We start from the raw sequence: 27,052 nt of genomic DNA, 5'->3' as shown, positions 1-27,052 counted from the left end.
ATTGTTTGCTTCCCTGCCAATATCGGCATTTGATCCCCTCTTTATTGGCACTAGGTTATTGATCTCATTCAGTTATTCATCAATAACCCTTGCCACTTATTGTTTAGTGATCTGTTCCTCCTTTCCAGTTCCCGGGCTCTTGTCCTTATTTAGTTTGACAATTCCCGCTTATCTCCGCGCCGGACCGCGCCGGACTGACCGGCCTTTCTATATTCCCTCTTGCCTATTTATATACCTTGTAAATACTTTCGGGGACCCCAGTCTGAAATCAACTAGAGTACCCCCCCTGTCTGGTCTGAGTCTCTCCTTCTGCAAAGGGGGCTTCCCCCCTCTGAGTCCGTGCTCGCGGAGTCCGCGCTCCTCCTACAGGTCCGCTCCGCCCACAAGTCTGGTTTGAAGTCCGCTGTAAGTGTCAGTTTGTAAATACGGGATCTCCCCCAAACGTCAAGCTCAGGGCACAGCGCTCCACCTGAGTCGCTGAGGCCGCGATCCCACTCTGCTAACCTTGAACAGCGCTTCCGGACGCGCCGCATATTTCCGCCCGCATATCCGCGCATGCGCGCTCCAACAGACCTCTGCCACAATCTCCGACACCGACAATATCCCAGCCTCTGACAAAATCCAGTCTCTGACACCGGGTGTGGAAGCTGGGGTACTCTCCCCAGCTGCTAACTGCTCGAAGTCACTGAGGGGACTAGCCTCAGCCTTCACAGGGAATGAGCTGAGAAGAAGGGTAAGCCTCTCAGCCCCCTGTGAGGCCGACACAAAAGGACCCTAGGAACTATACAGTTCCCACTTGCTGCCAACTTTCCATAATGGTGTCACAACTGACAAATCCCGGGGCTCCGTCAGTGGCGAATCGATGCCGATAGGCAAATCTGCTGACCCAAAACCCAATCTAACCAGCCCCCAATTGGCCCCCTGCCCTATCAACCATGCACTGCATCCAGACCTCCACCTGCATCCGGACTTCTGCCCGCATCTGTACCTCTGCCCACCTCCACACCCTCTGGACCTCTGCCACTCCTGGTTGCCCTCCACACCCTGTGGTCAGGCCAACACTCCCCTCCGACCTTGCTGGCCATCATGCTGCCCTTGTTTGTGACAGCACTGATGGACCACCCTCTGTTGCGGACTTGTCAGCACCGCACTGATTTCCATGTCCCTTTGCGGACTTGTGTCGGCACTGCACCAACCCCGGACTTGTATCGGCACCGCGCACTGACCTCTGCTTTTCTCTGGCCATCTTGTCACTCGGCAGCATACCATTCATTCCTTGCCGAGTGCCTATATTGTTCATCCATTCATTCGCTTAACTTGCCAATATTGGCACTTGATCCATGTGCTGATGCACTTCTTATTACCTGTCAATATTGGCACTTGATCCGCTTTTGTTTAGTTCATTGCCTCCCATTTCCCGGGCTCTTGTCCTTCATTCAGTTTGACAATCCCCGCTTATTTCCGCACCGGACCATGCTGGACTGACCAGTCCTTCTGTGTTTCCCTCCTGCCTATTTATATCCTGTAAATACTTTCAGGGACCTTAGTCTGGAATCAACTAGAGTACCCCCCCTGTCTGGTCTGAGTCTCTCCTTCTGCAAAGGGGGCTTCCCCCCCTCTGAGTCCGTGCTCGCGGAGTCCGCGCTCCTCCTACAGGTCCGCTCCACCCACAAGTCTTGTTTGAAGTCCGCTGTGAGTGTCAATCTGTAAATACGGGATCTCCCCCAAATGTCAAGCTCAGGGCACAGCGCTCCACCTGAGTCGCTGAGGCCACGATCCCACTCTGCTAACCTTGAACAGCGCTTCCGGATGCGCCGCATATTTCCGCCTGCATATCTGCGTGTGCGCTCCAACAGACCTCTGCATCACCTCCAACCTCAACTCAGACAGAACCCAATCCATCTTCCATCTGCCTTCTGACAGTCTGCCTGACTCTGACAGTATTCCGTCTCTGACAATATTCCAAACTCTGACAGTACTTCCGACTCTGACAGCATTCCAGTCTCTGACAAACAGGTGTGACCCATGGGAAAGTTCTGGGCGAGCTGCTCACCCAGAATGTTCCCACAGTCACGTGTCCTAGGCGAGTTACTCTCCCAGAAAGTTCCCACAGCTATGGCTGTGCATTTCTGGGTGAGTCGCTCGCCCAGAACGTTCCCACAGGTCCGTGTGTGTGCATCATTGTGTGAAACAGTGGGGGGAAGGATAGGGGGAATGGGGAAATGTGGGGAGTGGGTGGTTAGGGAAAGGGTGAGGGTGTCTGAGGGTGAGTGGGGTCAAGGGCTGTGCCCTGACACTTGAGCAGTACCTGCGTATCTATAGTAACTATCAGCAGGATAATTGGTCTGAACTCCTACCTCTTGTGGAGTTCACATACAATAACGCTCCAAATGCCACCACAGGCATCTCTCCATTCTTTGCCAATAAGGGCTACCATCCAAACATCACCGTTCACCCAGAGCAAGACTTGACGTCATATCCATACATACCCGATCCTGAACCGACTCCCGGACCTCCATCTTCACTGCCTCCGGAGTCCTACCCTGCCGCCGTCCGTTCCGATACTCACCTTGGACCGAACACCACTCCTCTCACTCCTCCTCTTCCTCCTCACGACACCTCCACCCTTCCGTCACTCTCCTACCCTTCTCCTGTCCGCTCCGATACTCACCTTTGGACCTCACACCTTTCCTCTCCTCCACTCCTCTCCCCTTTCCTCTCTCCTCTCTCTTCCCTCTGACCCTCTTCCGCCAACCCTCCGCCAAGTTACGACCTTCCGCCACTGTCCCATACCCCATACTTGGACACCGCTCATACCTTCGCTCCAAGACTCCATCATAGTTCCTACCTCGGACTTTGACTCCACCTCGGCTTTAGTCCATTGCATTGGTGACCTCATACTACGTAAACACCATTGCCAATATTCCTCAGACTTTCAACCCCACCTCCGTAACCTCCATAACCTCCAAGCTCCATGGATCATCTTCGGCACCTTTGCCACTTGTAATGTATCTTTCGCATTTTCCCCTCATCCCTATTTGGACTACTGCTTCTTCCCATTCTACAGTTGTGGACAGGCAAAGTCTGAAAGAAATTTTAATCTCCATGAAAAAGTCTGGAAACATGACATATTTTGGGTAACCGAGTTCATTCCGAGGCTTTCCGACACTGAATTCGAAGATTATATTTCCATGTGAGTGCCGAAATTTAGCGTCGCACTAGAAAATAGGCGCCCATGCATAAAAAGGGGGCCAAATGAAAGCTGTTGACTAGTAGCATATGATTTTTTGTGAAAGAAGTCCCATGGAATGGTGGTATGGCAGGAAATCGGTGATGGGGAGGCAGAATCACATGAGTTTGCTTCCGGTACGCCAACCACTCCCCTCCAGCATTTGGATTCATGCACAATTTGGAAGTGCATTAATCAGACTTGGAGGTTTATGGATGTCTATCGGAAGGGAAAAGCAGCAGAATGGGTGGTAAAAAAAACAAAAGAGTCATCACTCAGTTTCCGAAGCGAAGCCGCAATTCTTGCAATGGATGCGATTCCGAGGAATACTGCAACCACAGATAGCTAGATACTCTTGTATTTTGATGTACAAAAGTATACCCTCCCAATATTGCCAATATTGCCTCGTCGATGTCTGAAATGCCAAATTTTTCTTCAATTTTTGGGTCCAAAATTTAGCGTGCGCTCGAAAAACGACCTAGGAGCCTATAAAGTGTGTTTTTAGATAGCTATGGCCAAATGGAGTACAACTATACAAAAATCAAACTTATTGACACAGTTGTTCCCGTGATAGAAAATTTAATGAATTTGCCTGTCCGCAACTGTAGCCAGTTAGTCATCATCCCCACTTCACCTCACTGCCCCTCTGGGCTTCACCCTCCTTACCTCCTTTCGGATGTACCACAGGTTCTGCCCTATGACCTTCAGTACCGCTCCGCTTCTGTCATCCCTTTGTTCTCATTCGGATGCCTTCGTTCCAATTCGGACCCCCTTTGTTTCCCTTGTGCTTTCGCCCTCTCCATTATATACCAGCACTTGTACATACTCGTTTTAGGCCCTCAGTCTAAAATCGACCTGAACTGGGCAAGGGCAGACAATTCCGGAGGGGAACCGGAGACTTAGCAAGGAGGGACCTTGGCCTCAGCAACTCAAACGGAGCGCTGTGCCATTGCTGTTTGTCCATTTGGTCCTTAATTTCATAGGCAGCGAGCAGGAAGTCTCTAGGGGGCATTTCAGGTCGATTTTAGACTAAGGCCTAAAACGAGTATGTACAAGTGCCGATATATATAATGGAGAGGGCGAAAGCACAGGGAAACAAAGGGGGGTCCGAATCGGAACAAAGGCGTCTGAACGGGAACAAAGGGATGACAGAAGTGGAGCGGTACCGAAGGTCATAGGGCAGAACCTGTGGTACATCCGAAAGGAGGTAAGGAGGGCAAAGCCCAGAGGGGCAGGAGGATGAGGGGAAGTGGGGATGATGACTAACTGGCTAGAATGGGAAGAAGCAGCAGTCCAAATAGGGATGAGGGGAAAACGTGAAAGATACATTACAAGTGGCGAAAGTGCCAAAGGTGGTCCATGGAGCTTGGGGGTTACGGAGGTCATGGAGGTTACAGAGGCAGGGTTGAAAGTCTGAGGGATATTGGCAATGGTGTTTACATAGTATGAGGTCACCAATGCAGTGGACTAAAGCTGAGGTGTGTCAGGGCACACCTGCCTGACCCCACCCTGCACCCTGCACCGTACCGCACTCCCCGTTATCACTCCCCATCTCTCCTCCCCCATTTTCCCCCTTCTCTCTATCTCTATTTCTATTTCTATTCTACGGTCGATTCCCCTTTCTCCATGTACTACTACATACCTAACCCCGCCCCCCTGATCGCCGCACATGCCGCGCACACTCCTGCCTACTGAGCAGCCACCTCCGGGATCTCCCACAGAGACACCCAGGGAGGTGCGGCTGTGTGTGGAGATGACGTGGCTTCCTCCATGTGACCCTAGCTGCATGTATATAGTGCCTGGGGTGGGAACAGAAGAAGCAGCCTTCTTCTCAACTTCCCACTTCAGACTAAGTGGTCGGGGACGCTCACCCCGCGACGGGATCGCCGCTACACACAGCCGCTATTCGTCCCACCGAGTCCCACATGCAGGGACCTCACCGCTTTTGGAGCTGTCCCTGACAAGGTGGAGTCAAAGTCCAAGGTAGGAACTATGATGGAGTCTCGGAGCAAAGGTACAAGCAGTGTCCAAGTACGAAGTATGGGACAGTGGCAGAAGGTCGTAACTTGGCAGAAGGTTGGCAGAAGAGGGTTAGAGGGAAGAGAGAGGAGAGAGGAAAGGGGAGAGGAGTGGAGGAGAGGAAAGGTGTGAGGTCCAAAGGTGAGTATCGGAGCAGATGGGAGAAGGGTAGGGGAGTGATGGAAGGGTGGAGGTGTTGTGAGGAGGAAGAGTAGGAGGAGGGTGGCAAGAGGAGTGGTGTTCGGTCCGAGGTGAGTATCGGAGCAGATGGAGATAGGGCAGGAGAAGGACGGAGAAGTGGAGGTGGCAAGAGGGGTGAGAGGAGGTGTGGTGTCAGGTGTGGTGTCAGGACCAAAGGTGAATATCGGAACAGACAGCAGTAGGGTAGGACTCCAGAGGTGGTGAAGAAGGAGGTCCGGGAGTCGGGTTGGGATCAGGTATGCACGGATATGACAGCCTGGCCACATACCCATGGGCCCAAATTCCCATGGTCACTCACTACCATGCACTGGTCAACCAACCTGCCTGTCCCAACAAATCCCACTACCAGTACACTCCCCTGAGCACCAAGTAACTGATAGTCAACCACTGGGCTACTCCCTCAAGGAGTGCCAACTACCCACACTACTGGTACGCTCACATGAGCGCCAAGTCACCGCTAGCCGACTGTTAGGTGGCTCCCTCAAGGAGCCCCCACTATACCCACTGCCGGTACGCTCCTCGGAGTGCCAAGTCACCATTAGCAGACCACCACACCCACTGCCGGTATGCTCCTTGGAGTGCCAAGTTACCGTTAGCCCACCTGGCCTCGGATCTCCTCCTGCTCTCCCCTCAACGGCTATGCAGCCACCTCCATTTGTGAGCAGAACGGCTCAGGTTGGGTTCCCCAGAACCCATTCCTGTAACAGAAGCATTCCACTCTCAGTATCCAGATAAGCCTGGACCCGAAGCTCCTTAGGAATCCCAACTCCTCTTCCATCTCTCCTTTCTCTCCACTCCTCATCTCCATTTTTATTTTTTCTGTAAGTACAGCTCCCCTCACCTTACTAATTCTGGGCCTTCAAGGGTTCAGGCCTAAGAAGGGGATACTGTCATATCCATTCATGGCCATCATCCTCCACTACCTCCGGTCCTTCCGGATTACCTCCACTCCTTTGTCACTGTCATATCCATCCATGGCCATCATCTTTGTTAGAACCAGCGGATTCGGACGACTTGTCAGGGCACACACCCTGACTAGCCCAGACCCGGACCCGCGTCCGGACCCGGTTCCTACCCCTTCATGTGACTTCCGGGTATCCCCAGAAGTTTTGCTGATATTGTGGCCACTGTGGGAAGATGAGAAGTTAGCTTCCTTCTCATCTCCTTACCCACAGTAGGCAAGTGTATTCTACATTGCCTTTATCTATTCATCTCCTTACCCACAGTAGGTTGTGCCCTGGATAGGGCTGGTTACACCAGTAGGCTGTGGACCATAGGGGAGGGTCATGGGGACCCGGGAGTCGTCCCCTGACAGGACTCTGGAGTGGAATCGGAGACTTAGCATGGAAGGACCTCAGCCTCAGCGACTCAAGCGGAGCGCTGTGCCATTGCTGGTTGTCCTGGGGGTCCCTAATTTCGGATCTAGCAGAGGGAAAGTCTCTTGGGGGGAATTCAGGTCGATTTTGGACTGAGGTTACAAGTTACTATGTACATTGTATATAAGGAGGGGTCCGGAATCAAAAGGAGCAAGGGTACTCCGAAAGGAGACAAAGGGAGCTGGAAAGAGGAACAACACCGAGGGTCAAGGGTTTGACTCAATGGTGTTTCCCAAAGGAGGAGTGAAGGGCCAAGGCCCAAGGAGGAAGGAAGGAGGTTGGGAGTGGGGAATGGCTAGCTGACTGAATAGAAAGGAAGCAGTAGCCCAAATAGGAATGAGGGAGTATAGCGGAATTGAATGGAGCAATGCAATAGTTGCAAGGTCCGACATAAGTCCAGAAAGTCCGAACTCGGAAGTTAAACTCCGGAATATTGGCAAACGTAATTAAATGGAATGAGCTAACCAATACAATGGGTATAAGCAGAGGTGGGGTCAAAGTCCGAGGTCGGAGCTAAGACTGGAGGTTCCGGAGACAGAGACGCGAAAACGGGATTCCAGAGTGGAGGTCCGGAGTCAGGGGCATAGGTGTTGCATGCTCATCTGGGAGGTGTCGAGGTTGAGGTCGGACCCAGAATGCTCCGGAGTCGGACTGAAGGTGGTGTTGGAGCCGGAGGTGGGATAACCTCTTGGGGGTCGGCAAGGAGAAGGTGACGGAAGGGAAGTAGGACTCCGGAAGTCAGGTTCAGAGTCCCAGGAGCCTGGAGCGGAGGTCAGGATTGTATGGATATGACAGTCTTCCACCACCTCCGACCCTTCCGGACTACCTCCGCTCCTTCACTAACCTTGGAGCTCTGTCACGGCCGTGCATTCCGGCCCGTTAACCGCCCATCCCGATGCCGCCCGAGCCCATTACCGCTATGCGAGCGTGAGCGTGAGCCCCGACCTCAGCCCTATCCTCCCTGAGGACCCCCTGCTCACTTCCCTGCTTGCCCCTAGGCTCCCCTTGTCAGGGGACGGACCCTGGGTCCCCATGACCCCTCTCTACAGTCCACAGTCTAGCCTGTAAACACAGCCCATCTCAGGGCATAACTACTGTGGGTAAGAAAGTGTATAGATAAATGAAGAGTAGGCTACACTTGCCTACTGTGGGTAAGAAAGTGAGAAGAAGGTTAACTTCTCACTTTCCCACAGTGGCCCCAATATGGCGAAAACTTCTGGGGATACCCGGAAGTCACATGAGGTGGGATCCGGGGTCGGATCATGCGGCGTGCGGAGCGTGCGGCGCAGGAAGTGCGCGGGAAGTGGAGCGGGTCCGGACGCGGGTCCGGGTCCGGGCTAAGTCAGGGTATGTGCCCTGACACCCCTGCACCTGGCCGACTCCCCCACAGCCACACCAACCTTCCCGCCCTGAGTCCGCCTCCGGCACCATGCCCAGCGCGACTCCTCTACCCCGCCCACTTGGCCCCTACAGGGCCACTACCAATCCCGCGCCCGACTCCGGCCCAACTCCAAGTCCAGCGCTGCTACAATACCATCGCCACTATCGCGGCCCTATGCTCTTTCCTTTATTTATGTGTTATTGTTTGTTTTGACCCTCGGTCATTGCCGGCCGCTATGCGGCCAACCCCGCTCCTTATTCTTGTTTGCTTCCGGACCCTTCGGCCTCCGGCCCGGGTCCACTTCCATTCATTTCTTCCTCCTATATATATCCTGTATGATACTTTATTGTACCTTAGCTCGAATATCGATGTGACCACGACCCCTAAGTCCTGACCCCAACAAGGCAACCCCAGTGAGTCCGAAATGAGGGCCAAGAGACAGCTAGGGGGCACAGCACTCCCTTTAGAGTTGCTGAGGCCAAATGCCCTACCCCTGGGCCTTGTCTGAGGCATCGCAGCCATTGCGGCCAATAGCGGCCCGCATCGGCGACCTTCAGTGCCGACCCCGGACCAGTGTCTAACAAGCTCCTGTATTCCGCAATCACCTCCACCTCCCTCGATGGTCACCACCCCCTCTTTTCAATATATTACCTACGCCTCCCTAAGTACAGAGCCCCGAAGGCTTCCGGACAGCTCCAACGTCCGCTAACGCACTCCCACCTCTGCTGGGCAATTCACTTGCTTGCCCTGCAAGTCCACCTTCAGGCCTATCCCTCCTTTCTGTTTCTGGGTTATTGCCTGCCATTCCACTAACCCCATAACCCGACTTGTCGGTAATATTCAATTGGCTAATGTTTAACTCCATTAGCTCTGCTCCACTCGGCCCTGCCATTCATGGGCCTGCCCTCGCTGTAACTATATATATACTTAACTTGTACATAGGTTACACCTCAGTGATAAAATCGACTAGAGTTGATCCCCCTTTAGTTCTCGTTGCCAGTAAGTAAATTAGGGCACAGACATGTAACTTGGCACAGCACTCCTGGCCTGAGTCGCTGAGGCCAAAGCCCTCTGCCATGGAGACAAATCCTTCGTCTCGATCTGGTCTCTAACAGTCACTAACCTCAGAGCCTCCATATTCCACAATCACCTCCAACTCCCTTGATGGTCACCACCCCCTGTCAGGGCCCGGCCTCTGTCTGGGGGCAGCCCTACCTCAGAACTGGACACTTGCAGTGTCCCAGGCAGCCAAGTGCTGGATCCTACCCCAAGCTCCTCAAACTCACTAAGCGGGGATTGAGTTGTCATGTATTATGGAAGGTAGCTACAACTTGCCTAAGCAGGGATTGAGTTGAGAAGAAGGGTAAGTTTCCCTATTCCCCACTTGGCTACTATAAAAGGGAAATGTACTATACAGTTTGTAACGTGACTAAGGGTAGGAGCCGAGCATGTTCCCACGATGTGGAAAAGGTGTCACATGGGTTAAGGCGAGTTGCTCACCTTGACCCACGTGATTTTTCCCGCAGGTTCGCGTGCAGGCTGTAGTTGCGAAAGGTGTGTGAAGATGGGAGGATGAGGGAAGTGGGGGGAGGTCAGGGAAGGTGGTTCTGGGGTTGTATGGTCAGGTGTGGTTGCCCTGACACCCCCTCAATCCAATATATTACCTACACCTCCCTAAGTACGGAGTCCCAAAGGCCTCCGGACAGCTCCGACATCCACTAGCACACTCCTGCCTCCGCTGGGCAATTCACTTGCTTGCCCTGCAAGCCTACCTTCGGGCCAATCCCTCCTTTCCATTTCTGGGTTATAGCCTGCCACTCCACTAACCCTGTAACCCAACTCGTTGGTAATATTCAGTCAGCTAACATGTAATTCCGTTAGTGTTGAAATCCTTGTTTTCTTGGTACACTGTGGACCATCCATTGAGTCCATCGGACTATACATCTTGCACATGGGCATTTCCATGAAGGATTGCCTGATACTTCTACTTTTGGCATCCATGTTGATGAACGCAGTTGAGGATGGCTTAAAAGCCACCTTGTGCGATTTTTCTCTTTCCTCTCTCCTCAGTTCACATCCTTGGAACTGAGTGCTAATTTGCAACTAGTTCATAATTCCAATAGTTAGCTCCACTCCACTCAGCCCCACCATTCATGGGCCCACCCTCTATGTAACTATATATACATAACTTGTAGATAGGTTACACCCCAGTGACAAAATCAACTAGAGTTTCCCCCTTCTAAGTTCTCATTTCCAGTAAGTAAATTAGGGCACAGACATGTAACTAGGCACAGCGCTCCTGGTCTAAGTCGCTGAGGCCAAAGCCCTCCACCATGGGGACATTTCCTTCATCCCGCATCCGGTCTCTGACAGAACTGGTGGTGAAGTCGGAATGCCAGCAGGGTCCAGGGTCTGATTGTTGGCCAAGTCTCACTTGATAGGGCAGGGGGCCAGACATCAGGTTGAGGGCTGGTTAGATCGGGTTTCAGGTTGGCAGATTCGCCTATCGGCATTGGTTCACCGCTGACGGAGCCCCGGGATTTGTCGGTTGTGACAGAAAGTCCATATATTGTACACCCATAATCATCGCAAAAAAATCGGGTATACCATCTTCCTCATACCATGTGCAGTTTCAGTGAGGTGAAGTCAGGTTGGCACAAACGAAGACAATTCATGCTGTTAAAAAACAAAGTTAAGGCCGCTAAATTTATAAACTCGATGTAAACAATGATAAATACAGGTATTCGAGCTTGACCTTCAGTACATGCATGGACCCTCATTGGGCATTTTTATGGGATTTGTTGAAGGCAGCGCAAGAGACACAACTGCTTTCAGGCCTTGAGCTGAGTGTGTCAACATTGATTACATAACATTTCGCAGATCAGGTGGCAGTTTTAATGCTGGCCATGTTGCCCATCGAGGTATCGTAGCGTGGCTGCATTGGCCTGCATCCTCTCACACAGTTTATGTTACAGCTGCTGTACGAAATTCACCTGTTTGCATTGAATGCACAATTACCCCTAGTTTCAAAGTCCATGCACCATACACTTCGTTCCGCGCCGGAATCCTTACGCGCCAGGTGGCTGATGATGCTGCACCCACTTACGAATGAGGGTGGTCAACCGAACGTCCAACTTGCTCATATAGTCGAGGCGAGTCTGCTGCACCCCGTCTGCACTCCAGGAGTGCTGCGTGCTATCCATCGAATTCATGGTCTAGTTCCCTTCTCCAAAAAGCTTCCAGTCATTTGGATAAAACTGCCCCGAAGGCTATTCAGATATCGCCCTAACGCATCACCCTCTACTTCCATTCATAATAATAATGAGGATGCCATTACAAACGTACTTGATGAACTCGCCCGACATCATAACATTTACAAACCAAACATTAACTCGCATAAAGGTTACCCCCTTATAATGGCCTGCCATCGACGCTCAATCCCATTGGTAACACTCCTTCTGTCTTATGGTGCGGACCCTGGGTCGCAGGGGTCGCTCGCTGTTAAAATCGCCATCCGACAACGCAACTTGGAACTTGTCAAACTTCTTGTTGAACGAAGAGCGCCCTCAGTCATTGAAGCTCGAGAGTCGCAACCATGCTGCACGAGGACGGAAAAGCCGAGATTACAAGACCGTGTCCGTATAACGCCAGAATTGGTGACAGAGGCAATACGCGCCTGCGCTACCGATATTGCTGAATACTTCGCCATGAAAGGCACTGCCCCATCGTTTAATGCTTTGGAATACCTTCTATGACCAGTGCAATTTATAATGTTCGAAATATCCATCACAGTTTGATTAGTGCACGTGGAAAGGTGTTGACACCGGCAGCCTCTATGGTCTAGAGGTCGTCAATTTCGACGTCCCCACGATCTTCACCGAAATCAGAGTATTCGATGTCTTCCATTGCCAAACATTGACCTTGGCATTTTCTGGCGATTCACCATATGCTTTGAGATTACGAGCTTCGTTGCAATGGTAGTGTATGTATTTGACGATCACATCTTGTCGTCCTGAAAATCACGCAGCGACAGTAATCTGATGATCCGCACCTGATGTGGGTAGCCTAAGTGCCTGCTGTACTTAGGGATCCCTTACCTTCTTGCACATCTTCCCTCGGATGTGAACTAATTGTTTCTTGCCATCAAAGCACTGTGCTTTGGGAGATCTCATTGTCCCGACTTTCCTGGTCAGCCCGATCTAGCCCCTAGTAGCCCATATAACATTTACATGTGTATCTGGGCTGTAGCGAGTGGCTTGTCCCTCGCTCTTGTGATTGACTAGATTGCCAGGACCCCTCTAGCGTAAACTGACACGCGTTCCTTGACATTTGGCTCGGAAATATTGATTCATCGTCATCCCATTGATGGTTGATAATCCCTTTTGCCTGATATTCCTGTTCAGGATCTTCGCTGAAGTTGTAAAATACTTCAGCTGCACTGTATATAGGCAGGATGGATGGGCACACATCACAAACGGTCCAAATCATGATATATACCATTCATCAGCCCTTGTACACTAGGAAGGAGAGTCCTAGGATGAGTAGTGGTGGACCATATGATTCTAATGCATCATACCCCATTGAATTTGGTGGAGATTTGAAGGAAAAAGACGTGGAGGAATGGATCTGATGCATGAAGTCAGAGTACCTGAATGTCGGAAATTCAAAGTTGTCAGTAGTGAATGATCTTAGGAAGAGGAAATTCGAATGTACTAGCCTCCAGAACCCCATCCCAAACAGACCAGTAGCTGTGGAGATTTGAGAGTTTCGCGCTTACCAAATAGGTTCGGAGCATGACAATGACATCAAGGTGGGGTTAACCCATGCATTACTGTATCAACGAGTCCAAACAGGTTATTTAGGTGCATACAAGGCTTAGGTCGCAGGAGAATAATGCAGAAGTATCATCTCACATCCGAACTATATCACAAATCAAAAGTTGCATTAAACAGAACTTCAACGAGCGCTAATATTTAAATGTAAACGGCAATCTCTCCCATATCAGCATGTGGAACCCATTCCTCTTGTCCAAGTACATTCGTGTCACCCAACTTAACAACTCTGACATGCGCCTTCCGGCAATCCTCTACCGGACAGTGATAGGTCCATTCTCTTGGAATCGCGCGCCCTTTGCCTTTCGTTACAGCTCTCCCTCGGCCTCTGCCTCTGCCTCGTCCCCGACCGCGTCTGTTGCCGCGTCCGCGAGTAGGTTTCGAAGTAGAAGGTGAGGGGAGGACGTCGTCGAGAGAGAATAAGAGGAATCGGTGGCTTCTCCCAGATTATTGTCGCCAGAAGCGAGGTCAATAGGGTTGAGGGGAGAATAGGAGGAATCAATGGTTTCTCTTAGGCTGTTGTTGCCAAAAGTGCGAAGTCGCATACCAATGGGACGTGGATAAGTGGTAGAAACGGGTACGACAGAAGAGTGATCATGGTCAACAGCATCCTCTAGCAAAGGGAATTTGGCAGGTTCATGTGGGTGTTGATCAAGCTCAATGGCCTTGCCTTTCCCTTGCGCGCATTCGCTGCGAGCTTCCTCCAGCAGCTTGTCAGCCCCACCGATGAGGAGCTGTACGGCGGTGGGTTGTTCGGGAGGAGGTGGCCTTCCAACACGCGTTAAACAGCCTCCACATATTAAATGACCACAGCGAAGACCCCATATTCGATCATCGCCGTCGAGGCCTTGCATCAGTGGCTTATCGCATCCCGCGCATATGACTGTTGGAAGGGACGAGGAACCAGATTCCTCTGAATCAGGGAGCGCATCAAGGTCAATCACCGCAGGTTCTGGCTTGGAGATGGCTCTACGCTTGAGCTTTTTTCCATCAGGGTCTAAAACGGAATCAGCTACAGCAGGAGAACGTGAACGGCTGCTAGACGACGATGCCTCATTTGACCGTCGATAAGTTTAAATGATCCAATCTTGAACCTGACGTCCGGCCCAAAGCGATCAAAGTCATACGTAAAGCCCTTGCGCGGTAATCGCCCGTTATGAATGAACCTCTCCTCAAACTTTGGTACTTCGGCAGCCTCAGCACCACCGACAGGCCCCACCCATCTGATGTTATCAAAGAAAGCGTGAATTCCGTGGTACAGTGCGCCAAAGCCATCATTGTAACCGTTGGCCATCATTCCAAGCCATCCATTGCCCCAGTCTCCATTGTCTGCTGGACCACGCATATCCTCTGGCTCATCGTAGGTGGGAAACCGGAAAGCATAGTGACGGCGGCCAGTGGCGCGTGACCTTGAGGTAAGAATCGCACCACCAGGGCGTGATTGTCGGATGGAAGCAGCCTGACGAGTGGGTGGTAGGGGCGGCGGTGAATTGACAATCCGCCTCAGTGCCTGGGGTGGAGGAATATGTCCGGATCCTGCACTCCCTGGCTCAGAGAAGTTCTGTGGTCTTGTCAAACGGTGTCGGGGATCTAGCAACCAAATGATAAGCATGAAACAGAAATAAAGATGAGTACGTAGAGGGACTTTGCACACCTGGCATGGAACGAGCATGGAGGTGTGGCGGGTCTGGATGACTGGATAAATCAACAAAGTCGGATGAGTTACCGTGCGCTCCTGGAAGGATAAGATTAGAAGGCTGGTGCTGAGTGCCCATATACACTATGTCTTCGTCATCAGAATGCTGGTCGGACAGTAGGTTGATGTAAACGCCGTGCGAAGAGGTCGAAGAAGGGCCTGCATGAAACGGTCTGGGGGTACTTGCACGGGTCACTGTAGGAGAGCGGATGTGGTTACGTGGTAAGGAGGAAGACGAGTTGATGTCTTCATCGTCACTGTCCCCAGTGAGATCGACAATGTTAGGAGTGGGCAAGCGGGGTCGGTAGGAATCTGTGAACGACAACCCAGCGCTCGCCATGCTGAGGAATAGAGACGTTGGTCAGAAAGGCCGCCTTCGTGAGTGGAACAGAGTGGAGGTTGATGTGAAATTTAAATTGCCTAATCCGAGGTGGCTATGAACTGCCACAATTCAATTCACCGAATATGGAACGGATGCGAGCGAGGCCTCATGGCAGACCTGTACCAGATCATCGCGGCTGACACCATATATGTATGATGGAATTGGATCAAAAGCCTATGCCTCAGGAGCGTTCATTCATTCTGGCGATGGAACTGGGGAGGCCAGCGTTCCTCAGATACTTTTCACGACTCAAAGAATACTCGTGGCCACAGGCAAAAGTTTCATGATATGTAAAGGATTGACAGCCAACAGTAAGTACACGGGAAAGAGAAAAAAAAAAAAAAAGAAGAGACTGGCAATGAACCTAAAAAACGGGGTGAAAAAAAAAATCAGCGTCGCATCAAGAAATTTACGATGGAAGTTGCCAAGATGTGCCCTTCAGACATCCAAGGAAGGTTAATGAACATCATCGCACACCACCCAGCACAAACACAGCGCAGAAACCTTTGTCGGGATCGGCCCCTTAGCTCCCGCGCCGACAAATCCCACCCGAATAGGGTTTGCGAGCAAGAATGTCAACGCATGTGGGAGGGGGAATATATGAATGGCTGTTGGGGGGAGTTGGGGTAGATTCCCGTGCGTTCTGTGAACAACTGCGAATGGTTTTTGATATTCATCCTTTTGGGCATGACAACGATAACGAAAGAAGGGATTGGTGACATAGACGTACCGTTACCAATGCTACGCAAGAAAGGTGCCAGTGAGAACGCAAGTTAGCCACATGCGCAAGAAAAAAAGAGAGACGGGTGCGAATCAGACAAACACGCTGGCTTAGCGCCAAATGACCCTCGTGAAAGCAAGGGCGGTGCGCAAATCAAAAGACTGCGACTTCTCCCCTTCTCATCTCGGTCGTGTAAGACGGGGAAAGAACTCATCACACAACCCCTAAGGCTAAGTGAAAAAAAAAGAAATTCACCAGTACTCACAGCAGAAAGGTGAAATGGGTTGTTGTAGTTATGAGAAAACGATGGGAGTGAAAACTTTATATATGTAGATTGCCGAGGCCTTACGTAATCAAGCAAAGATTGCGGATGTGGGATGTTTGATTTACTCAAGACTGCTCGCACGCTGGGCCCAATTTGTAACAACTAGTTTCTATCGTTACATTCCTGGTCTGGTCGGGACTCCATTAGTTCCTTGAATCTTCTCGTGGTCAGCCAAATTGGCTTGTGTTTCATACACGGTTATGATGGGCTGTTCTTTCAGCTAGTTATTTAAGCAAATACCCGTAGGCGGTTCACTTGCATGCAGAGATGTTACTGCAGTTGGCAGCTTACCTCTTTGAACTCCCCAGTAAATCCCAGATACAATACGCGAGTCTCCTCCGCTCCTTGGGAAGATGGAATGAAAATAGTCAAGGATCTTACATTCGGAAACTTCGCTTGCCTGCATCGAATGCACCATTAATAATGCTCAAAGCACAAATCGACGTCAACTCACTTCACAGCATATTCGCCGATTTCTGCGCTCTGAGCCACCTCGAACTCTTGCGTCGGCGTGATTTGCGATGCGTCGTTGAAGTCCAGTTGATCAGCATTCACAAACTAGGGGACATCTTCCCTCTAAATTCAAGTGAAAATGAATTAAATGGTTTGACGTACGAGGAGGATTCTTGAGGGAGTCTGATCCTCAGGTCCCGCTCTCAATAAAATGCTCCTGAGCTTTACAGAACCGGTGAACGGAACGCGAATAATCAACTGGTCATCCGCATCGGACTCTATGTACTGCACGAAACCAGTTCAATTGGTCTGTTACATATAACCATAGCAGAATGAGAAATGCGGGCACACTGTTTTGCTCATTCGCTCATTCCAAGGCTTGATGGCTCCAGTGGCAGGGTGTTCGGAGTTGAGGAGCGCGACATTGGGAAGATCGATCTTCGAGTAAAGGTTTCCACTCGCTTCGGGAAACTCGTTATCATCATGATTATCATCATGGCTGTGACAGCCTTCATTGTTGTGATGATTGTGATGGCTCATTTTCAGAGGCCGCGGGACTGGTACTCTGATTCCCCAAAGTAATGTCACGTGCGATGACATCACGAATATTGTGGGATGAAGGCGTTTGGGTCAGACTTACAGCGATCCTGGACCAGAAGTTGTAGTCGAGCTCACAATTGCAGGAAAATCTCGACACCAACATCTGGCGCTGCGAATATTAATACGAATGTAATAAAATGGTGTGTGTCGTCTTGCTCGTAAGAGTGAGACACCACGATAGTTTTTAATCCAACATGATGATTTTCGAGCAACAAACCGTCAAATGACGGCCAAGGTTCCCATCATCTTAGATGGTCACTTCTCCAAGTTTCCGACTCGCCTCTTCTACAGTATCGTCTCCAGTAATCTCGTTCAGCACCTCCCCATTGGCAAGGGACTCAGCGTCGCCATTCGATGACTCGGTTTTTGCGGCTGTATGCGTTCCATCCGTGGCCTCGACAGGACCTTTCGCACCTGCGGCGGCAGCTGCGAAACTAAATTTTGGTCTAACAGCACCAGCATCTTTGGCAAATTTGTGAGGGGCGGACTGAGAAGCAGGGAGAGATGGAGATGTGGCTGATGGGGAGGCTGGAGCTGCTTGAAGGGCGGAAGAGGATTTATGAGATTCAGTGCGAGTCATAGATGTCGGCCGAGTATAACTGGTTCCAAAGCCTGAACCCGAGCGCTCCTTCTCCTTTTCTCTAGCAGCACGAGCGATGCGGTCTTTTTCCTGTTCGAGACGCTCTGCAACTTCCTTCTCCTTAGCCGAGGCATCCACAGGTCTGTATAAATTACAATTAGAAATCGAAATCGCATCCAAAGCCCGAGTGACTTACTTTGCATTGCCGAAGGGATTAGATTTAGCGGAGGGCACGGTTGAAGATTTGGGTGATGTCATAGGGGATTCTGCAGGTGGGGTTGAGCTGCCTCGAGGGAGTAACTCGAGCTTACGGCGACCGCCTAGCTGAGGTGTAGTCGGATTCGAGGGGTTTGCTGAAAGATGTTTAAGGTAAACTCATTTCGATTAGGATGAAGCTCTACCCACGGCTACCACGAGTTGATCCGGATTGTGAAAGTGTACGCCTGGGTGCGGCACGCCAATCGACTTCATCAGGGTTGGACCCAGACCCGAGCCCGTCCCCACGCCTCCCACCAAACATACTCCTGCGCTCTGGAGGTGGAGACACATCAACAGAAGGATGGAATTTGCTTCCCTTCGTCCATGTGAATTCCGCATGAGCCGGATGGCTCGTAAGTTCGGGGGGGACTGAAGTCCGTCGGGGAGGGCCGCTGCGTTCCCGCTCAGGCGGAGGAGGCGGGCGAGAGGTACGATTGCTTCGCCAGTCATCGTTCGTGAGAGCAAGTGGTGGACCTGTCCCATCTCCATCTTGTCCCGTACGACCAGCAAAATTCCCACCAAAACCTGCGCGCTCTGTATATGGAGGGGGCAGTGGTGGCAGTGGGCCTTCTCGCCGCCATGGACCAGCTAAGCGTTCGTCTTCCAAATGGGTGCGTTCCTTGGCTGAAATATCAATCTGATTTAGAGGAAGTCCCGTGCTAAACCTCTGTCAGCGGTGACACGTACGGGGTTCTGCGACGCTGACCCGGACGCTTCGCCCAGCAAGTTGCTGGATGAACAGCGGGTTACCATGATGAACGCACTTCACAAATCAAGTTGTTCTGACTCACTCCTCCGGTTCTCGATAATGCGTCTTTCAAGCCATCCAGGGTGTCAAATTCGACGTAGCCAAAACCTTTGGGGTGGTGGTCTTCTCGATCCCTGATAATCTTGATGTCCTTGATGACATTCGGAGAAAAGTATTCTGCAATAATTTCTTCGTGGATATCAAAAGCCAGATTCCCAACAAATGCTACGTATGGGGGTTTCGTGGGCAGCGGTAGTTCCTCACGTGGAGGATAATCTGAAGATTTCATCAACATAATATGAATGATGCTGTGTGCATTAACTCACATCGAGGAGGGAAGTCTCTTTCCCTTCCGCCGTAGTCTCCTCCACGCCGCCCCTCCCTGTCTCTTGCGCGGTCCTCATCAGTTTTTATCGTCGCTAATGTAGCATAAGACGCCAGGACGTCAGGATAACAATATACGTCATCAAAACATACGAGCAGTTGGCAGGCTATCCATCTCATCCGCCCATGATCCGAGACCTAATAGGGGGGGTTTTTGTTAGAATAGATCGCACGACTCAGTTGACATGTACAAACTTTCGTCGGCCAAAAACTCAGTGAGGGCTAGCTTCTTGGCTTTCTTTGGTGCTGAGGGTGAGTAGTCCTTGTCAGACTACACTCAATCCCATTGAGAATCCGTAATTGAATATCTCTTACCCATAATGAAGTGAAGATCGTAACAGCAAAACTTTCTTGGGGGTGATGTGGAACCGTTTTTTCTTCCGGGGGAAATATTCGCAGCCGTCTCGGCGAAAACAAACATCAACGTACGCATCAAACGCGACCTCATGGAGCGTGGTATGACTAGTATCTGCCGCTTTGAGCGTGCATATCGTTCATAGATGCCTGTAGGCTCCAGCCTTCTATTTCCCTTGACTCTGAGAGACGGGGGCGATGGTCAAGGCGTCAACATCGTGGATGAAGCGTTCTCCTCATCTACAGCTACTGCACTCGCTGCATATCCTGGGGTATTCGAACCAACCACAGCTATTAATCCTCCGCAATGGATTGCTGTTGGGTGCACAGACGGGAGCATATTCATGTTGTCTCATGGCGCACGCGACAACCTGGGCCAACTCTTTCCACGACAACTCCCTCGCATGCGGCCAACCTCTCCAGTTCCATCCATATCTTCAATAAAATCTTCAGGGAATCACTTTTCCCCTACTAATATTGTTCCTAGTCGCTCGCTGGCCATCTCTGACTTGAGCATGGACGAAGCGCAGGCACCAATGAATTTCATCGATCACGATGACGAGCACAAGCTCCGTGCACTTCTTCACACTCAGTCTGCCCCTGCTCCCCCTAAAGACAGGGAAGCTCTTCCTCCCGCACCTCCCCGACGCATTGATATTGCAACTGAACAGACAACTGACAAACCCTCGTTGAAGCCTCCATTTCAGCGAACATCGAATGCTGCAGTTCTGGCCGATACCTACCCTGGCTCCTCACTTGGTTCACGGAACGGTACAGACGAAAAATCGTTATATCCTTATGCCTTGAGATATCATCTTTATCCGCCACAAACAAGTTCTGGAAATTCTACTGTGTTCCTCGAGTTCATAAATGACGGAAACCTTCTTCTGTCACTCCAGACGGCAGGGTAAGTGATCGAAGTCTGGCCGTTAGATATTCTCTACATCCCACAATAGGCGGCTGTCCGTGTACTCTGTTCTGGATGGTCTCTGCCTCATTTCTGTTGATCTGGGTGGTCCACCCCGCTGCCAGGCCCCTGTGGGATACGAGAATGTTCCAGCGGATTCGCGTCTCTGGGAATGGAAAGGATTAAATATCATACCCTTGGTCAACGAGGCACGCACTTTATATTTCCTGCTCGTTGAAAATTTGCTCACGAGACCATGCAGAGCAGTCTGATCGTTTATATCACGGCCTCGGACCCTTTCCAATTTTCTCAGCTAGACCTTCCTTATACCGACACAATGTCGACAACGCGTGTATCGTGTCTTAAGCTGAATCTCCATGAACTCAGACCTTTCTTAGTGGACGATGAAGCTGTTGAATGGCTCGGAGAGTGGATCGTGCAAGGCCCAGCCTCTGCTTCTGGCGCTTTCTCCTGCCCAACCGATAATAATCCTGGTATAGTTCAGCCTTAATCTCTCGATCTTCGCCCTTCATCTCCCGCTCTTAGATCAAGTTTTGTGTTACAGACTTTCCGAGAGTCACATCTTTCTTGTCACTCCAGTAAACTTCTTACCGAAGTCTAGTAGTGGTTTGCTCCATAGGCCAGTTGACGACCGAGGAACAAATGATGCGTCTTCAAACCAGCTGCATCTCCCTCGCCTCCCTCTCTCTGCAATTTATCGGCCTTTTAAAATCGGAGGGAAGCTGATCCCGCGACGTCAGGCTTCGCTTTACGAGCACAAGAAAGATGACATCCACTTTTTGGACAATCGAGTTTTGCTCGGTGATAATATCTCTACCCCTGGGATTGATCTCGACGGGAGGCAAGTGAAAGGAGTGCGTTGTTTTCTTACCACGGATACCCCAGGCGCTTTCCTTTGCGCAATCTGGTCATCAGATACACTTCTCGTGCGTTCAAATGTGTTGTGTGCAATAGGTCCAATATCAACATGTTTTAGTTATACAAATCAAACCGAAACGAGCCCATGCAGCTTCTGTTCAAGACCTGCCCTTCTTTAGGTCTCATCCGTGATGCCAGTCATTTGCTAGATGGGTCATGTATTGTCGTTTTAGGCTCTGTGAGTCTTTATCCTTGTGCTCCTGTTATTGCCTCATTCTATTAGGAGCGCGTTGGATTCTTGAGGATCGAAGGTTGGGGCAGGAAAATACTCTGGAGACAACAGTCGAAGGATCCATACAACAGTTTAGGTACGCAGCCTCTGCACAACGCAAGAAATTCAGTTTAAGCGGGCCATGCAGCGTTGCGAAATCGGCGGGAAGTGAGACTGTAACCTTATATCTTGCATCCCCGACGTTGATCCTGGTAATCTCGGATGATGGTTCTCAACTTCGTCGCCTCAGTCTGTATAAGCTGCCCTTATATGAAAGTGGAAGCCGACGTGCAAAGAAGCAGGAGTGCGTCTTGCCTCAAATTGCAAGAATTTGGGAAGCACGTAGGTTACATTCGTCCAAGCCGCCATCGGTGACCGTGTCGTCAATACTACCCTTGGAGCTTAGTCAAATATACCTGGGTTGCAGTTGAGTATTGGATTATGATTTAAAGCGGTTGCGTTCATCAATTTTTAGGCGACGGCTATCTAAGAGTGGCTCCACTCTCCCAACTGGTTCACGGGCTTGACCTGCCGAGATATGCGGGTTCGAAACGATCTTTGCACCAGCCGATAACAAGTCTCCACGTCACCCTCAATTATCATGTTATGAAAACTCTGGTTGTTGCTGGAACGGCAGACGGCACCGTATCTCTGTGGGAGACGGGGTAGATGTTCATGCTGTTTTTAAGGAAGTAAGACTGATAACCATGTCTATAGATCATTGAATCTGCTCAAGAAATGGACAATATTTCACGATGCATTACGATATGTGATCACGTTGCCGGACCCTCATCCAGGTCGAATGCATGATTGTGTCTTATGTATGTCAATAAGCGGTACGATAGCGGTCATCAGTGTAGAGACACTGCAGCTGTGAGTTGCCCTCGCCCAATACTCCCGCAGCCAGGGTAATTGCCTTTCCCTATTCACAAGGCTGTATGTCATACCGGGATCCGTCGCTCCATTAGAGCGGATTTGGGTTAGCGCGAACAGCATATTGTTGTTGTATGGCAATTCGCGAACTCGCCTTTGGGACACGAACACACTGGAATTTTGGAGATCAATGGGTCAAGATCAGGCGATGGAGCTTTTGAGTCAAGGGGGATGGTTTGATGCGTGGGTGGCCTTTCTATCATCTACTACTATGTCTTCAATGTCGCTGTCCTAGTGGTCCTCTGGAGCAGCAAGAGCCCGACTTCCCTTGCTGGAGTCTGGGACGCCTCGATTCCAGTGCCGGTGCACTGGATGTTGGTATGCCAGTGTTCTCGTTGCTAATTAATACCAATCCACAACGCCGCTTCTTTCAGCCAGGACGGTCATCGTTGATGCGTGGCGGTTGCTTGGTTTGGCGCCCGTTTCAGCATCGCTGCCGCCGACAGAAAGTGACAAGACTCCTGAGCAGGCATTCGGTAAAGGTAAGAGGCCCGAGCATCCGGAAAGACCAGAACATTCTCCACCCTCTTCGGGTCGCGATGAGGCCGCCATGTTGGCTGTTTCCTTTCTCATTACTCAAGAAGAAACTCGTTATGCAAATTTTGGGGCGAAAACACGCCACTTTAGTTCCGCTTTAGTTGGCATGTATGGGTGAGCTGTCTATTTTTCTGCAGCACACAATCCGCTAATTCTTTGTTGAAGTTACGGCGGTTCAGTAGCCATACCAGCCATTTCTTGTAACACCGAATTGTCTCTAATTTATAAAACACGACGCTTATTTGCCCTTGCGTTGGCGTTTCGTCAAGCTGGACTAGGTTTGTCTCTCAGCACCGGAACAACGAGAATCTCGCCTTACGGAGTGGATAGATCCAACGAAACTCATCAATAAATTACTCTCTCAAGCTGGGCTGGCACAAACTCCTAGAGAGTCGTGCCCAAATATCTCATTCCCCCTTCTTGGCTCGATTTGGTCACAGTCATCAGGCAAGTAGCGAATATGCGCCTATGACCCGAGGATTCTGATACTTTCAATCAGGCGAAGAGAAGTACGTCGCAAGATATCTCTTCGACGCTGGTGCTACATTGCTCTCGGATCGAGCTGCCACCGATCTCTTTGACGAGTGGCAGCATTACCGTACGTGATGCTTTGCGCAGAATCTCGTAAGACTCACCTTCAACCATAGTTCCGTTCCTGCAAGCCGATGCCCATAAGCAGTTTCCCATATCGGCACTTGCTTTATTTGTGGTAGGAAATGTGGCTGTTGAGAAATACGCCATTTGTTCCCCAAGGTAATTTTGCTCACTTCCTACCGATGCAACGCTCACTTTTGGATGCCAGTACTCTAATCGACGTCTCACGATCAATCAAGTTATACATGAGTGACGATCAGTCCCCTCATCGCGCAACCGCCATTGACTTATGCTCTCGTGGGTTCCATATCTGGAGAATTTATGTGAACGCCATGGATCTTCTAAGATCCCTTTCTCGACTCGCTGTTGGGACTCCGGCACAAAAGGACAGCACTCAACTTCGAAATTTGGTTCAACTAGCACGAACGAGTGTTCTGCAGATTGCCAAGGCCAATACACCTCTTTTCATTTCAACGATTTCATTGGACATCATGGATACCAACTCCGTTGAATATCGTAGCTCCACTATGCAGCTTATTGCATACATAATTCGCAGAGTACACAGACTTTTCTCAATCCCTAGGTGTGATTCATGTCTCGTTCCATTCTTAGGATCGAATGATATTGTATCCAAATCTACCTCGTCTTGTGGAAGCGGTGGTCAAATCCCTGGACCCCAATTCATCTGCAAGAGAAGTAGTGTTGGACTCCGCCATCGAATTTCTTGGGCAAGTGGTGCGAACGTGAGCAGCGTCTCCAATCATAAGTCAAATCTTGACTCATATCTCGTAGGTACGCGAGTATTGATTTCTATATGCCCACTCAGCGCTTGGCGGTCGGCACGAACGAAGGTGCCCTCATCATGTATGACTTGAAATTGGCCTCCAGGTTATACGTGCTTGATGGACACAAACAACGATTGTCCGCTTGCACCTTCTCTCCTGATGGGCGTCGATTAATTACAGTATCATTGGAAGAAGGGCTTGTGATGGTGTGGAAAGTTGGATCGAGCCTTGTCAGCTTCTTCATGCCCGGTGCTCCACCACGACAAGGGAACTCGAGCTCCGAACCTTTCAAAAAGTTCCCCATAACCGTCAGAACAGGTTCGTGTGTCAGTTCTGCGGCTGAAATTGCCTGTTTAAACTTTCCCAGATACAACATACGAACAACTTTGCGATTCACTAGTATTTGATTGGCCAGGTCCGCGGACCGCCAGAGTGACTATCGGCGAAAGTGTCTTCACTTTCGCTACCTAACGCATATGTGAAGGTGTACATGTTTCTTGGAGACAACATCCTACAATTCCCGGGACTAGATCAAGTAAATCCAACTCGCTTCGGACCCCTAGATGCGACCTTGCCGAAGAGGACAACAGTACCAGGTCGGCCTCTACGACCCGTGCGTCCCGCTCTGTGCAAAAAATCAATCTCGTTGCGCGGTTCATCTGCGATGAGTACATGAGTGACGGAAGACGCGAAGTCGAGGCCTCTCGCAAGGAGAGAAGTGGTTATTAGCACGCGTGGTGAGGGTATGGCATCGTTCTGAGAATTGGCATCGGGCGGAGAGGCTGAGGTTAAGAATTCGGCTATATGATTATTTGATCCTTTTCTTCGACCCGCGCTGCTACTCGTCATCACGAAACATGACATAGCCACGCTTTTGAGATACGATGCCAGTTGCTCCGCTCTTTCAGACCGATTACAGAACACGATAACGCGTGATGGAGTTTGTTTTTGTCTATTGCCGATAGACATGCTGTCAGCGGCGAATATTTCCACTAGCTTTTTGTGCATCACAGCAAAGGGATGGGTTCCCGAAACAACCACACGTTCAGTACGTAGTCGCTTTGGAAGTTGGTGAAGATTCGGTGATGTTAGTCGCGTCATGTTCGGAAATCTCTCCATTAAGTATTTGTTGAGCGATTGGGGAACTGTTGCGGTGCTAACAATAATATTAAGGCGAGGGCCCGCGGTCAAGGGAGGGCCATTTTGAAGTCCCTCAAACCTTGATGCAAGTATAGCCTCGACAGTTTGCCGGAAATCGCGGTCTACGTGACGAAGAGAATAGAATGAACGAGTCTTAATTTGCAATATGAAAGGGTCTGACCAAATAGTACATCAGCCTCGTCTATCACTAACCATTCCATTCCGTCCAGGGCCACTTCAGGACGTGATAAAGATGATTTTTTCGGACGCGACGCAGCGGACGGGCTTTCCTTATCGGTAATCACTTCCAATCCAGCGAGGTGAGCAAGACGTGAAGGGGTAGAAACTATGACATCAGGCTGGCGGTAGACTACAGAAGGACCTCTATCTTCGTTTCTGAGGCTTTCCCTCATTGCTTGGATCGCACTTGTCGAGGGCTTGGAGGGGTTAGAGAAGCATACTGTTTTTATCTTGATTTCATGAGACAGGGATTTCGCATACGCGCTAAGCTGCCGACAAAGCTCATGGGTTGGTGCCAGGATGACTGCTCGTGGTGTTTGTGGAAGAGGTGAAGATGTCGATAGTAATGGTTTTTCCGTTTCTTTCAAAGATTGAAGCACAGGTAGAAGGTAAGCTATGCTTTTGCCGGAGCCGGTTTCCGACGCCATAAGTGTGATAGTGGGAGTCTGGCTCAGTAGAGCACGTTGCTTTCGGTGAAAAAAGTAATTGTTGAGGGACAACACTTGGATTGGAGTAGGCTGTGCTTGCTTGCCCAGGACCTCTTTCAGTGCATTAGAAAGCCCTTGAAGCAAAGGGGGAGACTCAAACGTATGGATGGTTTCTTCGTGCAATCTCGGTGCTTTTGGTATTCTGGAAGCAACAAATTTATCTTCATATCCGCCACGCAAGGATGATTTCTATGCTTTCTGTGTAAGTGCTACAGAAAATACACTGAAAGGATAATTACCTTCTGCATAGATCGGCCTGAAAGGGGGCGGTGAGAGACTTGACGCGACTTTGAAGGGTTTTGGACAGGTGAAGATCTTCCTGAATGAACATTGAGCGCCAAATGATTCGAACATGAAAGGAGAAATTGTGCATGCCATGAATGGAGGACAGCGAGGTGCGAGTACCTGTCGGTAAAGCTATAAGCAGTGCAAATGATAGAGATAGGGGTTATGGATGTAATGTACGGACCCCGTATTCTGCGCTGATCGTGTCCCTTTGACCCAGTTGCAAAATTGCCTTAATACAGTCAGCATCTAAAACGCAACAACGGATCGCAAGGAGTTAGAAAGTCCATACCTCTATTACCACTTGGTTTGGGCCCTAATGAGACGCGTTGCCGATCCTCTAATCGATGTCTAGAACTCTTTTTTCTCCCAGGTACGCGCCGAGACGTTGATGAAAATTCGCGTGAGTTTGACCACAGGAGATTAAAAACTGTTCTACACCCGTGGGTGAAGA

At 50.3% G+C, this 27,052-nt stretch overlaps 6 protein-coding genes across 6 annotated transcripts; 2 read left to right on the top strand and 4 right to left on the bottom strand.

Annotated features, from left to right (window-relative positions):
- The first annotated feature begins 11,093 nt into the window (after positions 1 to 11,093).
- On the top strand, positions 11,094 to 12,120 carry EI90DRAFT_3036735 (uncharacterized protein). Its single transcript, XM_039058726.1, has 2 exons — positions 11,094 to 11,127; positions 11,182 to 12,120. The coding sequence occupies exons 1-2, from the start codon at positions 11,104 to 11,106 to the stop codon at positions 11,959 to 11,961; spliced, it is 804 nt and encodes a 267-aa protein (XP_038922113.1). The 5' UTR covers positions 11,094 to 11,103; the 3' UTR covers positions 11,962 to 12,120.
- An 886-nt stretch (positions 12,121 to 13,006) lies between these two features.
- Positions 13,007 to 14,932, bottom strand: EI90DRAFT_3036733 (uncharacterized protein). Its single transcript, XM_039058725.1, has 4 exons — positions 14,693 to 14,932; positions 14,138 to 14,628; positions 13,444 to 14,090; positions 13,007 to 13,393 (listed from the first exon to the last, which is right to left on the bottom strand). Exons 1-4 carry the CDS (start codon positions 14,811 to 14,813, stop codon positions 13,180 to 13,182), a joined length of 1,473 nt encoding a protein of 490 aa, XP_038922112.1. The 5' UTR covers positions 14,814 to 14,932; the 3' UTR covers positions 13,007 to 13,179.
- A 1,345-nt stretch (positions 14,933 to 16,277) lies between these two features.
- Positions 16,278 to 17,155, bottom strand: EI90DRAFT_2907004 (DUF1000-domain-containing protein; the record flags this gene model as incomplete). The annotated part of the gene is made up of 5 exons (XM_039054272.1): positions 16,278 to 16,382; positions 16,454 to 16,562; positions 16,617 to 16,720; positions 16,778 to 16,900; positions 16,967 to 17,155. The coding sequence occupies 5 exons, from the start codon at positions 17,153 to 17,155 to the stop codon at positions 16,278 to 16,280; spliced, it is 630 nt and encodes a 209-aa protein (XP_038922111.1).
- A 307-nt stretch (positions 17,156 to 17,462) lies between these two features.
- On the bottom strand, positions 17,463 to 19,633 carry EI90DRAFT_3117287 (uncharacterized protein; the record flags this gene model as incomplete). Its single annotated transcript, XM_039062974.1, has 10 exons — positions 17,463 to 17,937; positions 17,992 to 18,148; positions 18,201 to 18,677; positions 18,741 to 18,783; positions 18,845 to 19,077; positions 19,128 to 19,220; positions 19,279 to 19,323; positions 19,381 to 19,456; positions 19,501 to 19,562; positions 19,615 to 19,633. The coding sequence occupies 10 exons, from the start codon at positions 19,631 to 19,633 to the stop codon at positions 17,463 to 17,465; spliced, it is 1,680 nt and encodes a 559-aa protein (XP_038922110.1).
- A 52-nt stretch (positions 19,634 to 19,685) lies between these two features.
- Positions 19,686 to 24,916, top strand: EI90DRAFT_3151020 (uncharacterized protein; the record flags this gene model as incomplete). The annotated part of the gene is made up of 18 exons (XM_039065695.1): positions 19,686 to 20,446; positions 20,496 to 20,646; positions 20,709 to 20,940; positions 20,993 to 21,321; positions 21,609 to 21,693; positions 22,072 to 22,261; positions 22,314 to 22,469; positions 22,530 to 22,712; positions 22,765 to 22,847; positions 22,904 to 23,180; positions 23,232 to 23,344; positions 23,397 to 23,513; positions 23,566 to 23,664; positions 23,714 to 23,819; positions 23,869 to 24,217; positions 24,273 to 24,403; positions 24,453 to 24,763; positions 24,813 to 24,916. 18 exons carry the CDS (start codon positions 19,686 to 19,688, stop codon positions 24,914 to 24,916), a joined length of 3,777 nt encoding a protein of 1,258 aa, XP_038922109.1.
- EI90DRAFT_3036725 (P-loop containing nucleoside triphosphate hydrolase protein) lies at positions 24,810 to 26,948 on the bottom strand. Its single transcript, XM_039058724.1, has 4 exons — positions 26,891 to 26,948; positions 26,553 to 26,830; positions 25,767 to 26,502; positions 24,810 to 25,707 (listed from the first exon to the last, which is right to left on the bottom strand). The coding sequence occupies exons 2-4, from the start codon at positions 26,559 to 26,561 to the stop codon at positions 24,977 to 24,979; spliced, it is 1,476 nt and encodes a 491-aa protein (XP_038922108.1). The 5' UTR covers positions 26,562 to 26,830; positions 26,891 to 26,948; the 3' UTR covers positions 24,810 to 24,976.
- Positions 26,949 to 27,052: the final 104 nt, after the last annotated feature.

The sequence above is a fragment of the Cantharellus anzutake genome (assembly GCF_015039405.1).
Source record: "Cantharellus anzutake strain C23 chromosome Unknown EI90scaffold_5, whole genome shotgun sequence".
Classification (NCBI taxonomy): Eukaryota; Fungi; Basidiomycota; class Agaricomycetes; order Cantharellales; family Hydnaceae; genus Cantharellus; species Cantharellus anzutake.
This window is presented reverse-complemented; position numbering and strand designations above follow the sequence as displayed.

Excerpts from the sequence above, each read along its gene's own strand:
- EI90DRAFT_3036733 (XM_039058725.1), bottom strand. The coding sequence starts at position 14,813 with ATGGGCACTCAGCACCAGCCTTCTAATCTTATCCTTCCAGGAGCGCAC. Across the intron at positions 14,091-14,137 it reads TTGATCGCTTTGGGCCGGAC|GCATCGTCGTCTAGCAGCCG; the intron begins GTCAGGTTCAAG and ends CGGTCAAATGAG. Across the intron at positions 13,394-13,443 it reads TCTTATTCTCTCTCGACGAC|ACGCGGTCGGGGACGAGGCA; the intron begins GTCCTCCCCTCA and ends ACGCGGCAACAG.
- EI90DRAFT_3036725 (XM_039058724.1), bottom strand. Across the intron at positions 25,708-25,766 it reads CGAGGCTGATGTACTATTTG|ACCGCGATTTCCGGCAAACT; the intron begins GTCAGACCCTTT and ends TTCGTCACGTAG.
- EI90DRAFT_3036735 (XM_039058726.1), top strand. The coding sequence starts at position 11,104 with ATGCTGGCCATGTTGCCCATCGAG. Across the intron at positions 11,128-11,181 it reads TGGCCATGTTGCCCATCGAG|CTGCTGTACGAAATTCACCT; the intron begins GTATCGTAGCGT and ends TTTATGTTACAG.